We start from the raw sequence: 13,466 nt of genomic DNA on the forward strand, positions 1-13,466 counted from the left end.
TGACATGCAGATTACGGCAAACCTCGGGGACGGAATGTCTATCAGCAATGTCTATACACTTCAATATCGAAGACTGAACTAAAGAATCACAAGGCAATATCACTTTTTATTACAAGAATTATATACAGCAGAGCAAAAAAAGAAAATACCAACATGGCAACATAATCCTAATTAAATTCAAATTCAATGAAACAAGTGCAAAATGTGGCCAAAAGAAAGATTTACATGGACTGAAAAAGTACAAGAATAAGACCAAGTGACGATTTAAACTCATTCAATTGTTTTGTACAAAAATGCTTATGACATGATTTGTTGAACTGTAGGAGTCGACTGATCCTTCAGAAAGCATTAATTTCAGTCTATTTTATAATTATTTCTAAAGAACATCAAGTGCATGTATAATTAAATCATCTCTTATTTCAGAGTTGATATTAGAGCTGTTTGTTACACTCAAATAAAGTCATTTTTGAGGCTTTAAAAAAAAGAATGGCGGTTTGGTATACTGTATATAATTATGATAATTTGTTATATTCTTTATAGATACAAAGTTATTATAACAACTTGGTATTATAAATAACAGTTGGTTATACTTAGAGTAATATAATGCCAGTTTATCATGCTCTAAAATATTTTGTATGCATTTCTTTGTGCAAACGTAAATAAGATTTACAATGTAACTTGTTTGCTGTAAAATACAGCGGTAAACACAATCGTTAAATCTGCCATAAGTTGAGTGTTATGGTTGTGTATGTGTTGCCACGTGAGATTTACTATTAATCTTTTAAGGATTTTGTTTCTGGTGAAATTGTTTGATAGAAATCACAAGTGAATGAATTTTGTTTTATTGAAGATGTTTATCAAATTGTAAGTGTCAAACGATATGTAAATAATATTGGTGAAACGTAATAGTTTGACGTGTCCATTCTATGATTTGTAAGATATTACTTTACATTTATTGAAACATTTGCATCGTGAACGGATAACATGGAAAAGGGGAATATATAGGTCAGAACGCTATCAATATAAATGTTGTATGTTTGTCTCGAAAAGATAAATAACATTTCTACTGGCAACGACAGAGGGAGCAAACTTTACTAAAAAGGAAATCATGAACTATCTGGATGAAAATTCTGGTCAGGTGAATTTCTTATCTATACCTTAAAACGACATTGGGCTTATCTTGTAACTATATAGATTCTTTCAGAAGACTTTGATGTCACAATGAACAAGATGACGACCTTGGTACGATTGACTGTTCTGTATATGGCTTTTGGAGTATGCACAGGGGAATTAGTTCCACTAGACGGCTTTAGTACTGAATGTAAGTAAAGGTGGGGCAATATTCCCCCTAGACTCCTTCTGTGTCCATTGCAAGTAAACATAGTTGTTGAAGTGTGTCCTGGTGCATTAGTCCCCCTAGACTCCTTCTGTGTCCAGTATAAGTAAACCTAATTCTTGAAGTGTGTCCTGGGGCATTAGTCCCCCCTAGACGCCTCCTTTTAAAGTATAAGTAAACCTAATTGTCGAAGTGTGTCCTGGGGCATTAGTCCCCCCTAGACGCCTCCTTTTAAAGTAGAAGTAAACCTAGTCGTTGAAGTGTGTCCTGGGGCATTAGTCCCCCCTAGACGCCTCCTTTTAAAGTATAAGTAAACCTAATTGTCGAAGTGTGTCCTGGGGCATTAGCCCCCCCCCTAGACGCCTCCTTTTAAAGTATAAGTAAACCTAATTGTCGAAGTGTGTCCTGGGGCATTAGTCCCCCCTAGACGCCTCCTTTTAAAGTATAAGTAAACCTAGTCGTTGGAGTGTGTCCTGGGGCATTAGTCCCCATAGACGCCTCCTTTTAAAGTATAAGTAAACCTAGTCGTTGAAGTGTGTCCTGGGGCATTAGTCCCCCCTAGACGCCTCCTTTTAAAGTATAAGTAAACCTAATTGTCGAAGTGTGTCCTGGGGCATTAGCCCCCCCTAGACGCCTCCTTTTAAAGTATTAAACCTAATTGTAAGTGTGTAGACGCCTCCTTTTAAAGTATAAGTAAACCTAGTCGTTGGAGTGTGTCCTGGGGCATTAGTCCCCATAGACGCCTCCTTTTAAAGTATAAGTAAACCTAGTTGTTGAAGTGTGTCCTGGGGCATTAGTCCCCATAGACGCCTCCTTTTAAAGTATAAGTAAACCTAATTGTCGAAGTGTGTCCTGGGGCATTAGTCCCCCCTAGAAGCCTCCTTTTAAAGTATAAGTAAACCTAATTGTCGAAGTGTGTCCTGGGGCATTAGTCCCCCTAGACGCCTCCTTTTAAAGTATAAGTAAACCTAGTCGTTGGAGTATGTCCTGGGGCATTAGTCCCCCAAGAGGCCTTCTGTGTCCAGTATAAGTTAACCTAGCTGCTGAAGTGTGACCTTGAGCATTAGTTTCCGTCAGACGCTTCGTGTGTCCAGTGTAAGTTATCCTTGCTGTTGAAGTGTGACCTTGAGCATTAGTTTCCGTCAGACGCTTCGTGTGTCCAGTGTAAGTTATCCTTGCTGTTGAAGTGTGACCTTGAGCATTAGTCCCCCTAGACGCCTCCTTTTAAAGTATAAGTAAACCTAGTTGTTGAAGTGTGTCCTAGAGTCCCCGACCCTCCTTTTAAAGTATAAGTAAACCTAGTTGTTGAAGTGTGTCCTGGGGCATTAGTCCCCATAGACGCCTCCTTTTAAAGTATAAGTAAACCTAGTTGTTGAAGTGTGTCCTGGGGCATTAGTCCCCATAGACGCCTCCTTTTAAAGTATAAGTAAACCTAGTTGTTGAAGTGTGTCCTGGGGCATTAGTCCCCATAGACGCCTCCTTTTAAAGTATAAGTAAACCTAGTTGTTGAAGTGTGTCCTGGGGCATTAGTCCCCATAGACGCCTCCTTTTAAAGTATAAGTAAACCTAGTTGTTGAAGTGTGTCCTGGGGCATTAGTCCCCATAGACGCTTCCTGTGTCCAGTGTAAGTTATCCTTGCTGTTGAAGTGTGACCTTGAGCATTAGTCCCCCTAGACGCCTCCTTTTAAAGTATAAGTAAACCTAGTTGTTGAAGTGTGTCCTGGGGCATTAGTCCCCATAGACGCTTCCTGTGTCCAGTGTAAGTTAACCTTGCCGTTGAAGTATGATCTGGGACATTAGTTTCCTCAGACGCCTTCTGTGTCCAGTGTTATCGAAATTTTTTTTATAATTTTGTGTCCAAATGATATGCTAGTTATGTATAAACCTCCTATTGATATTAGTATGATGTTATTGTTTACATAGACAATGTCGTGCAATAGCAGCAATATTAAATAACATCATTAAATTATTGGACGTGAGGTTAAGAGACAGGTTTATAAGGAACTTTAATATCACTCAATCTTTCCATTATTGCGAACGCACAAGTACAAATTGACGTTATAGAAAATGGTAGAGGTGATTATTACACTCTTCATGCTGGTTATAAGTATTCTATAAAGAGTAGGTGCAATCACCGTATTAATCCTTACATCTCGTCCATGTCAGGCTACAACGTTAACTTTGAACTAAATCACAGTAACTTTAAGGCAGAACTACGATTACCATGCGGATCTGATGGACTATGTCTTATCTCAACTGCATATGATAACGCAATAGTGAAATTAGGAGTCAAGGTATTTTGACGATGATGTTGAAGATATGATAGATAGGACATCAACCTTCGAGCATTCCAATATAGAAGCTGAGGTTCTACCAGAATTACCAACTACGCAACATGATGTTAATCTTGAAGGCTCATGGACAGAAAATTCTTCTCCGAAAAGATTTTTGTTGTGTGATTATGCTATCAATCATCGTTAAAGAATTTTGAATTTGCGACAGATAGCAAAAAACTATGCGATGTTGCAACTGTGTTCGGTAATGGCACATTTTGTTCTTGTCCAGCATTGTTCAGTCAACTATACTCCTTACACGATGGAACTATGTCCCAACTGGTTGCTACCTAGCAAGACTGAATCGATCTACACCAGTTATTCAAGCTTTTGAGGCACGTTTTGTACTGAGGAATTTAGTGTTTTCACCCGAGATAATTATGCTGGACCATTTAAAAGTCAATAGGAAAGACAAAAGGGTAGTTTTCCCGCTGACGAATGTAAAAGTTTGCTTCCCTCACTTCACACAGTGCATTTTGAAAAAGACTCCGGCTTGAGGATTGACTGCGAGGTATAAGCAGGATGATGAGGAATTTGGTGAAAGGAGAGACGTGTTGCCCCTAGTGTTAGTGTTATAATCAATATAAATTAATCTAACTCTTTAAAATATGTCTAAGATTATCGTCCACGTTAATTAAATTAGATTCAAGAATTGGTTATGTTTTAAATGTGTTATGTTAGAAATTGTAGGATTATATGGAAAAATATCTGAAATTAAAAAAAACCATTCATAATTATGACATCACACAAAAAATAAATATACAAAAATAATTAGAATGTGTTATATGTGAAAATAAAATGATTATATGAAACAAGTATTTAGTTTATTGTTGTATAATTTTATGATGTAAAAGAGGGAGGCAAACTTTTCTGAATTGGACTAAAGCCTTACTTGTAATTAAGACCCAATGTTTAAAACCAACATCCAGTCTCACGTAGCCTGAAAAAACTACTTTCACTTAAGTAAATACCAAATGCAGGCTACGTGAGAAGACACCTTAGCACCAAGTGTAAGTAAAACCATCTTTTAGGGGAAGTTACTCTTGACGACTTCAGCAACCAGGTTAAGTAAAACCGATCAGGATCAATAGACTAAATTACTGGCCTTGATATAACTTTTCGCTATATTGTTGTCCAGGAAACAAAGAAAAGTCAGGACCGTTATCATGATAAAAAAAAAAAAAAAACGCAGAACGAGGCTAATTGGTCAATTGATTCAATTAGCTTTTGTTTATAATTACAACGTTTATAAAATGAAGCATTATCGGTAATTAGGTAACATTTATGATACGACATGTAATAAAATTATTTGAAAACGGTGTATTTCAAATTCAGGAGCTACTTTTATAAGTACCGTATCAAGTAATTGGCAGCAGTTCTCATCAGTGATTTGACCTTGAAAATAATGGACACGTCGAGCGTCTGCTTGTAACAATTATAGTCGATTTGAACAGTCAATATATATGAAACGTGAAGAGAACTTGTTTCCATGAACACATCAAAAATGTCGCAGTGCTCAACAAATACAGATTTGTCTGAATGTTAACGATTTTTAGATACAGAAATTTGATTTTTACGCGATAGTTCCCGGACGCAACCTTGAAAAGGAAATTCCAAGGGGGAAATGTACATATCAGTCAATCAAAACGACAGAATTGATAATTCAGACCTGCCTTTGTATTTATTTTGAAAGCGGGTTGCAGAAAAACCCTAGATTGAAATTATTGAATAAGTAAACGTTCTAAAATATTGTACAATTCAATATGCCTTTGGTGGAGTCTGATTTAAGTTTGATAATATTTTTTCAGCGACAAACATTTCAGTGGTATACAATAACTTCTCTGTAACACAGTTGTAACATATTGAATCGTGTTTTATTACTTAACATGCCAGAGATGTTTATCTTTGGCCATATCAAATGTCTCCAGAATGAGAGACAATGTAATGGCCGTAGATTTAGATTTAAGAAAATCCTACCTCTCCGATCGACATTGTTGATGAGGTCTAATGTCGTGTCCGTTCATTCTCTTTCTGTCTACTGACTTTATATTCCGTGTAATTTCTTTACCTGACGTGTCTCGATTCTTTTCACCAGCTTTAGACACTTTCGCCAGGAAGAAGTTGATGTTTTTGATTGTACAAAAACTGAACGAGACCATTGAGATCCAGGACTCGTTGAAGCACCAGTGTGATTTGAAAATTAACCAGTCTATCGAGGAGTGTAACGCATGCGCCAGGAGGTCAGTATCTGAAGGCGTTCGGTGATCTTATTCCCAATTATTTATCACTTGAGTTTTGTTCTCGTTAGAATCTGAAAGGGACTCTTTTCAGAAAACGCATTCTCCTACAGCACATATTAGCTGTTTGTGTAGTTGTTTCTTAGAAAAAAAAAGAATGCTTTTCATAGTTTCTAGATGAAGCTTACTATCATAATTTGTGAATTTATTGATGATGACGTAATAGACTTCCCCTAGAATATAGGTCTTGTCATTACAAGCAATGTGACAGGTTGTAAATACGCAATGTTTGCTAGCATCCCTTAATTCTATATAAACGTGGTTAAAATGTAAAGAGAAATGTAAGACAAGTTGATTTAATTTTACACGATATATGTGTTTGAAAGCATAAAGGTAAACATCAATTTAATAATCTAAATTTGGAAAGATGTTGTCATGGAGTTCTCAATGACGCCTAAGTGGCGCCACCTACTGATACCATATGCTACAATTGAACTCTTCGCTATTCAACGGCTTGCATAAGGTAATTTACTTTTCAAAATGTTTGATGAAAATCTGAAATATATGAAACAGTCTTTGATTATACCAAATCGTTTAGCATCAATAAAAAATAGCCGCAAGGAAATAAAGTAGACAGCCGAATCAATTTGCGAGACCACGATTTCGAGGTGCGTATTCTTTACTCTTTGACATTTTGTTTAACATGTAATTAACGGTATGTGCTATGAATTTCAGTGCGACATACTCGGATACTTTGTCATTCACACAATTTTATGTTGCCTTTTAAACGATAAAACTAAATAACAAATTGAAAAAAGAGCAATACCTGACCTGAATATTATTTAGCACAATATTGAAAGCTTTATTTCAAAATTAAATAACCCAGTGAAACAGGCAATGTAGACATGATATCCATGATACATTGTTTCAACGTTGATCCAATCATAAACTGATTCTCATTGTTACAACTACCAAGCACGAGCCAATCGATTTTCAGTATACTGTTCGGTTCTGATGTGTTAACACCCTACACCACCAGAAGATGACTGTTGTAAACCAAAACAAGATTTCTTGATTTATTTGAATAAATTTTATAAACCGCTGAAAAGAGACATGGTATACCATAAGAAGTAATGGATAAATTACTATTTGTACATTATTAGTTTCTTTATTAAAATTTTAGCGAGAATATCACCAAGCCAGCTAGTGTGTTGGGATCTGTCTTGCCAAGTTTGATGAATCCCATTATTCTAGTGGCAGGAGTGGTAAAGGACATTGAAGGGAGTATGGACAATGCTGTTAATGTTCTCGGGGACAAAACATCGGACTTTATCAAAGATGTCGGAAGTGTGGCAAAGACCGCAGGAGACTCCCTCATTGACGGAGTCTCCGATGTCAACAACGACATTCTCGAGGGTTTGTCGACATTCCAGGACCTGTTGACAAGTCTGGTCACAGATCTTGGACATGGTTTGACAGCTAATGTCCATAGTTCTGATTCAGGTGGCATTGATTTCGGCAACAGTGTCGACAGTAGTCTCGACAACTTCGGGGACCATCTTTCTCAGGTGGCGCAGAGCGATATTGATAGCGAAAGCCACCTTGGGCACGAGACAGATCATGATGGAAACAGCATTGGACACGCCTTTACCGATTTAGGACACGCTAACGGAGGTCAGTACCCACCTCTGTTAATTAACTAAACCAAAAATAGTGACATGTATTAAAGTTATTATCCCAGTACAAGGCAGTGTAAAGGTTTGCAGGTTTGACGTAAATAAATGATGGCTAAAGGTGCCAGGATCAGGAAATTAACACGACTCTATTATCCATAGTACACACACACACACACACACACAAACACACACACAGAGAGAGAGAGAGAGAGAGAGAGAGAGAGAGAGAGAGAGAGAGAGAGAGAGAGAGAGAGAGAGAGAGAGAGAGAGAGAGAGAGAGAGAGAGAGAGAGAGAGAGAGAGAGAGAGAGAGAGAGAGAGAGAGAGAGAGAGAGAGAGAGAGAGAGAGAGGATGCCCAAATTACATTATCATTTTTATTGCATCTACTATCATTGGAAGTGGAAATATCCTGTAAATTGTTTTACCATACTTTTGTTAATTTAATTAGACGTGCTCGGCGATTTTTAAAAGGATATCCAATATTGAGAAGTACAAAATTAATTTTAGGGTAAATGCTCCAACAGGAGATGAAGTTTAATTCATTATTTGGCAACACTGTATTCTTTCTGTATTTATATTGAAATGTGTTGTTTACTTGTATTTCTTCTGTGCTATCCTTTCGAGAAACATTTTCAAGTTTACTTTCTTAAATGTTTGTGATATTAATTCTGAAAAAGAAACTTTTACCCGAGTTAGAAAACTTAATATTAGCACATTATGTACTTGTTTTTTGTAGTAAGATTGATAATCATTCACAATTACCAAATGACTATGAATATTACGCTAAATGTAGAACTAATGTAGACAAAAAAATTCAGGCAAAAAAATCTGGTGTTTTAGTAATTGTATATAACTCAATGCTGATCTTTCCTAAAACTTCGCCAGAATATTATTACTGATAAAATTTTCAAAACGTCTTATGAAGTGTAATGAAGATTATTACTGGTATATAATACCTTCGGAAAATACTAAGTATGCATCTCCCGAAACTTCCAAAGGGATTGGAAGGGAAATGATAGAATTATATCAGAATGGCAATAATGTCGCTATAGTTGGAGATCTTTATGCTAAAACACAAATTAGAGACGATTTTGTAGAACCAGATTGCAAATTTATTCACTCATTAAATCTAGATGAAGAGTTACACTCGTATCTCTAGGATTTTGAAAAGATGAAGCTATGTAATGTTTTTCTGCGTAGGGCTAGCCAATGTAAAGCGAAAGTTGATAACTACGGAAATAAATTGCTTTGTTTTTGTAAACAAAATAATATGTACATCGCTAATGGTAGATAAAACTATATGCAGTGACGTCAGCGTTATTGATTACTTATTGCTGTTGTCGGATATTTCCAGTATATGACTGACTTTAAAATCATTAATATCTTTTGTCCATTGTGGATTAGCATTTAGCTTTTGTATATTTAATGATGTATGTAATAATAATAGAAATTGTCATGTGAATGGTATCCTATATACCAAATGGAAACACTGTAGAGAGCAAGATTTTGTAAAACACATACTTGATGATGAAACAGGTAACCTACATAGAATTAACGATAAATTTCATTAATTATTAAATAAACAACACGACAATGTAACAAATAATGAAATTCATGACATTGTAAATTCAATTAGTAAATTGTTTAAGGTCTCTGCTAAACAGGTTTAAGGTAGCGATAATACTTAAAGCAAACGGAGTTCGAGATGTGATAATAAGCCTTGGTCTTCTACGGAAGCCAAGGCCAGATTCTACAAAGTTCATAATTTTATGAAGAAAACTGACCTCGACAGAGCTAGTAAAATGTACAGAAAAACTTTTAATAAAAGTTACAGAAATTATCAGGAAGAATTGTCAAATAAATTGAGAAATACTGCTAGAATGGATTAAAAAAATCTTGAATATTTGGAATAAATGTGACGGGTCTGTAAAGAAGGGTAATGCTGATATATGTATTAATGAATTATACCAGTACTTTAAAGACTTGAACAAGTCTACTTATGATGTTAACGACCTTGAACTGAAATACCCTGATAATAATGTTTTTGACAATTTCTTGAAGGTTGAAATTTCAACTGACGAAGAACAATAAAGCATCTGGTATAGATCAAATCCGAAATGAATATCTTAAATGTAACATGGATATCTTTTCCCCAAATTATTAAAAAAATTAAACTTATTTTGAATACAGCATATTAACCAGATGCATAAAAGATTGGCATTATAAAACCAGGATGTAAACAAACAAAGGCGATCCTAAAGATCCGGATAATTATAGAGCGATCAATTTGTTGTCGTGCCTTGATAAAGTGTTCACTTCGGTTATAAATAATCGTTTAAATAAAATTTGTTTCACCTCATAAGTTGAATTTGATTGATTGTTTAAATAATTTAGAAACTTCTCTTGAAGAGAATATGTAACTTGTCTTGAAACAGTAGACAAACTTTGTAATGACGAGATTGAAATGTACCTCAAACCGTTCTTTATCTTATATGCTGATGATAGCGTTCTGATATCAGAAACACCAGATGGTTTATAATTAGTATTAAACGAATTTAAACAATACTGGCATAAGTTGATTACCGCTAATAAGATATCAAGTACTACCTATAAGAAAATGTATACATTACAAGAAAATGGAAAAATGTCCCTTAAATGGCACACAAATGTTAAAAAGATTCTATTCCAAACTGACATGAACTATGTCTGGTACTATCATTCTACATGCTCCTTTTCTAAAGATAAAATTAAGACATTGGTGAAAAATAGACTGAAGGATCAATATATTCAGAAATGGTTCGATGATATTCATTATTCCTCTAGAGGGCATACATTTTCCATATTTACAACAAAATTTGAACAACAAAATATTTAAATAAGCTTAATATTAAAGATCTTATCTTTTCCTGACTTAAGACAGATTATAGACACACATCTCTCCCCAGACACATATATTTATGTTTTATAATGTCTATAATAAATGTGTTGTAGGTTTATATTATATATATGTATGTATATTGTAGGTGTATTTGGTAAAAGAAGTGTATGTTCTGTCTGTGACAAAGTTAATGCAACGACTCGAACTTCTGACGAGATATTGAAAGACGGTAAATATTGTAAAACATGTAAAACAGGGGAGGAATGAATCAATATATCAATAATGCAAAATAGGGAAACAACAACGTGTTTATTTACACTTTAATTACGATTTCATTTACGTGAATCAGTCATTTTGTAAATCAATACTAAAACGACGTCCATATAGTTGTACATATTTCGATATTACATGATCAACATTGTTTAGTAATCAGTTATACAATGGAAACCCCTTGTATTATTAAGTGACATGATTAGTTGATATTACAGACCAGTACAGAGTTTGTAGTGCTGTAATTTGTCCTGTTGAATATTGCGTGGTGATTGTTTATCTCTCATATATTTGGCATAATCCTCAAAAGAAAGCATAACTTCATCGATATTCACTAAATCTTAATAATCTCTGAGCATCACTTAGCTTTTATGCTGTTTGTTTACCTTCTTGAAAGTAGGTGGGCCGTACAAAGCCTTCATTAGAAAAATGTGTTTTACAACATTGATATTTTCCCGTCATAATTCATACCACCTAAACAAAGTTCAGAATAATACAGGGACCCATATACATTACAGTTTGTGGTGAAGATGAGATCCACAGACAGCGAGCAGCTACAGCGTTTCTTTCGAAAATGCAAACTTTTTACGACACAGCGGTCAGCAAAGCCATAGTAACAAAGGTATTAAGAACACGGGGCGGAACAATATACGTTCCACGCCAAAGCAATGAATGGAAATAAGTTATGATTAGTCAAATGTCTAGAGGAAAAGCATTGCTGTATGTTTTAATGACCACTTATACTATATCATGTCAAACTAAATCTGAAAACTGGATAAATCTAGTGGACGAGAAAAACATGCCGATAAGCAAAAAGAACAATACCTTTTTGAAATATGGTTGAATCAAAATGTTTTTCTGGAGAACACAATCTTCAGTTTGGGTTTTCAGATCACTAAATTTCAAAGAAATTGGTTTCATGCCGAAAGAGATATCTGAACAAGATAAGAGCATTGAAAAAATCAAAGGGCAATAACTTCTCAAATTTGTAAATTTAGAATGCCATTAAGGAAAGCACGGTACCACACGTTCATTATAAAGCTTACCAAGTTTAATTTTAATTTTTAAATTGGTGAATAAAGGGCCATAACTCCATAAATTTCAGTCCGAAAATTGTGGTCATCAAACTTGTTCGAGCTTTCATGGTAATGTACTAATAACTACAAGTGATAGCGAGCATACACTTTCGGTAACTGAATAAAGGACCATAACTCTGTGATATTTTAGTTATTATGGTAATGAATCTTCCTATGACGAGTGAAGTTGATCTGTTGATAACTACTTGCAATATCTAACGGACACTATTTAGGTAATTGAATAAGGGACCATAACTCCATGAATCAAGGAATGAAAATCACGGTATCATGGTATTGAACGTCTCTTTGAAGTGTGAAGTTGATCCGTTGAAAACTACCTCGTGTGGCCAGTGTAATACAATTCGCCTTCGACGGGCGTATAGAAAATATCAGCTACATTCTGGATATTAATTCTGAATAGTTACAGATAATAAATATATATATGCAAAATGAATGATAGATCTAACATAATATAAAAAGTTGACTGGATTGTGTTTTTTCTATCTCCTCAGGTTGAGTACGACCCTACTTCTATTGACGTTACCAATGGAGTTGCCTTCAAAACTGTCTACGTCAATTACACTATTGCAAGTACACCCACGCGCTACCAAAGTACCGTGCCCCTCCGTATCACCAACCTACCAGTCACCGGCGATGCTCTAGGACAGGAAATCTTTGACAGATAAACTTCGGTAGCCGTTTTGCCTATAGCTAATAAAACCTATTACGACCTCTATCTGCCTATTTGCGTCAAATTCATTTCTACTTGTCAAATATTTTTGGAGAAACTAAAAACTGGCTTGATCGTTAATCGCACTCAAAGACTTTAGTGAGAATTTCCATTTTTTTCAATTGACGATTTATAAGTATGTTTACGGATTACAATAAAGACATATGGTGCGTATATTGTAGCAATATACTTAACACAAATCAGGAAAAACCTACACGAGTTATCGTTCTTTAGATACAATACGTTAGACGTATTCTGCAAAATCATGAAGTGAATTGTCAACTGAACACCTTATAAATATGAAATGTGCTGTAATTTCCATTTAAAATTTAATATCTCAGAAATGAAAAAAATATGAGAATATCGCGGAATTGATATAATAACATTTATATGATGAGTTAAATTATCATTATCAGTTTAATTTATATAAATATAACGCCAGTTTGTTACACTTTATATCTTAGTTATTCTACTGTTTTATACAATGCTTTTATACTCTATACAGACGTAATGCTAAATTCAATGTAAAATAAGGCCAGTTTGTTATAACACTTTCTTCTGAATTAATATATTAGTTTAATACATCTATTTCTTTGACGTCTCTCACCAATCTCCCATTATCTCTATCCACACCTTTTTGTAGGATGTGTCTATCCACATCTATTTATAGGATGTGTCTATCCACACCTATTTGTATGATGTGTCTGTCATCACCTATTTGTAGGATGTGTCTATCATCACCTATTTGTAGGATGTGTCTATCATCACCTATTTGTAGGATGTGTCTATCCACACCTATTTGTATGATATCTCTATCCACACCTATTTGTAGGATGTGTCTATCCACACCTATTTATATGATATGTGTATCCTCACCTATTATATCGTCTCTATCCTCACCTATCTGTTAACCGTCTCTATCCTCACCTA

General features: G+C 35.0%; 1 protein-coding gene across 1 annotated transcript; it reads left to right on the plus strand.

The window, feature by feature from the left end:
* Window positions 1-1,230: 1,230 nt before the first annotated feature.
* On the plus strand, window positions 1,231-12,492 carry LOC132559501 (uncharacterized). The gene is made up of 6 exons (XM_060224127.1): window positions 1,231-1,321; window positions 5,765-5,909; window positions 7,090-7,580; window positions 10,606-10,689; window positions 11,249-11,352; window positions 12,319-12,492. Exons 1-6 carry the CDS (start codon window positions 1,231-1,233, stop codon window positions 12,490-12,492), a joined length of 1,089 nt encoding a protein of 362 aa, XP_060080110.1.
* The last annotated feature ends 974 nt before the right edge of the window (window positions 12,493-13,466 follow it).

This window comes from Ylistrum balloti, unplaced genomic scaffold, assembly GCF_031769215.1.
Source record: "Ylistrum balloti isolate Yb309-2 unplaced genomic scaffold, AGI_CSIRO_Ybal_v1 Utg370928, whole genome shotgun sequence".
Classification (NCBI taxonomy): Eukaryota; Metazoa; Mollusca; class Bivalvia; order Pectinida; family Pectinidae; genus Ylistrum; species Ylistrum balloti.

Excerpts from the sequence above, each read along its gene's own strand:
- LOC132559501 (XM_060224127.1), top strand. The coding sequence starts at position 1,231 with ATGACGACCTTGGTACGATTGACTGTTCTGTATATGGCTTTTGGAGTA. Across the intron at positions 7,581-10,605 it reads TTTAGGACACGCTAACGGAG|GTGTATTTGGTAAAAGAAGT; the intron begins GTCAGTACCCAC and ends TGTATATTGTAG. Across the intron at positions 10,690-11,248 it reads TGACGAGATATTGAAAGACG|TTTGTGGTGAAGATGAGATC; the intron begins GTAAATATTGTA and ends TATACATTACAG.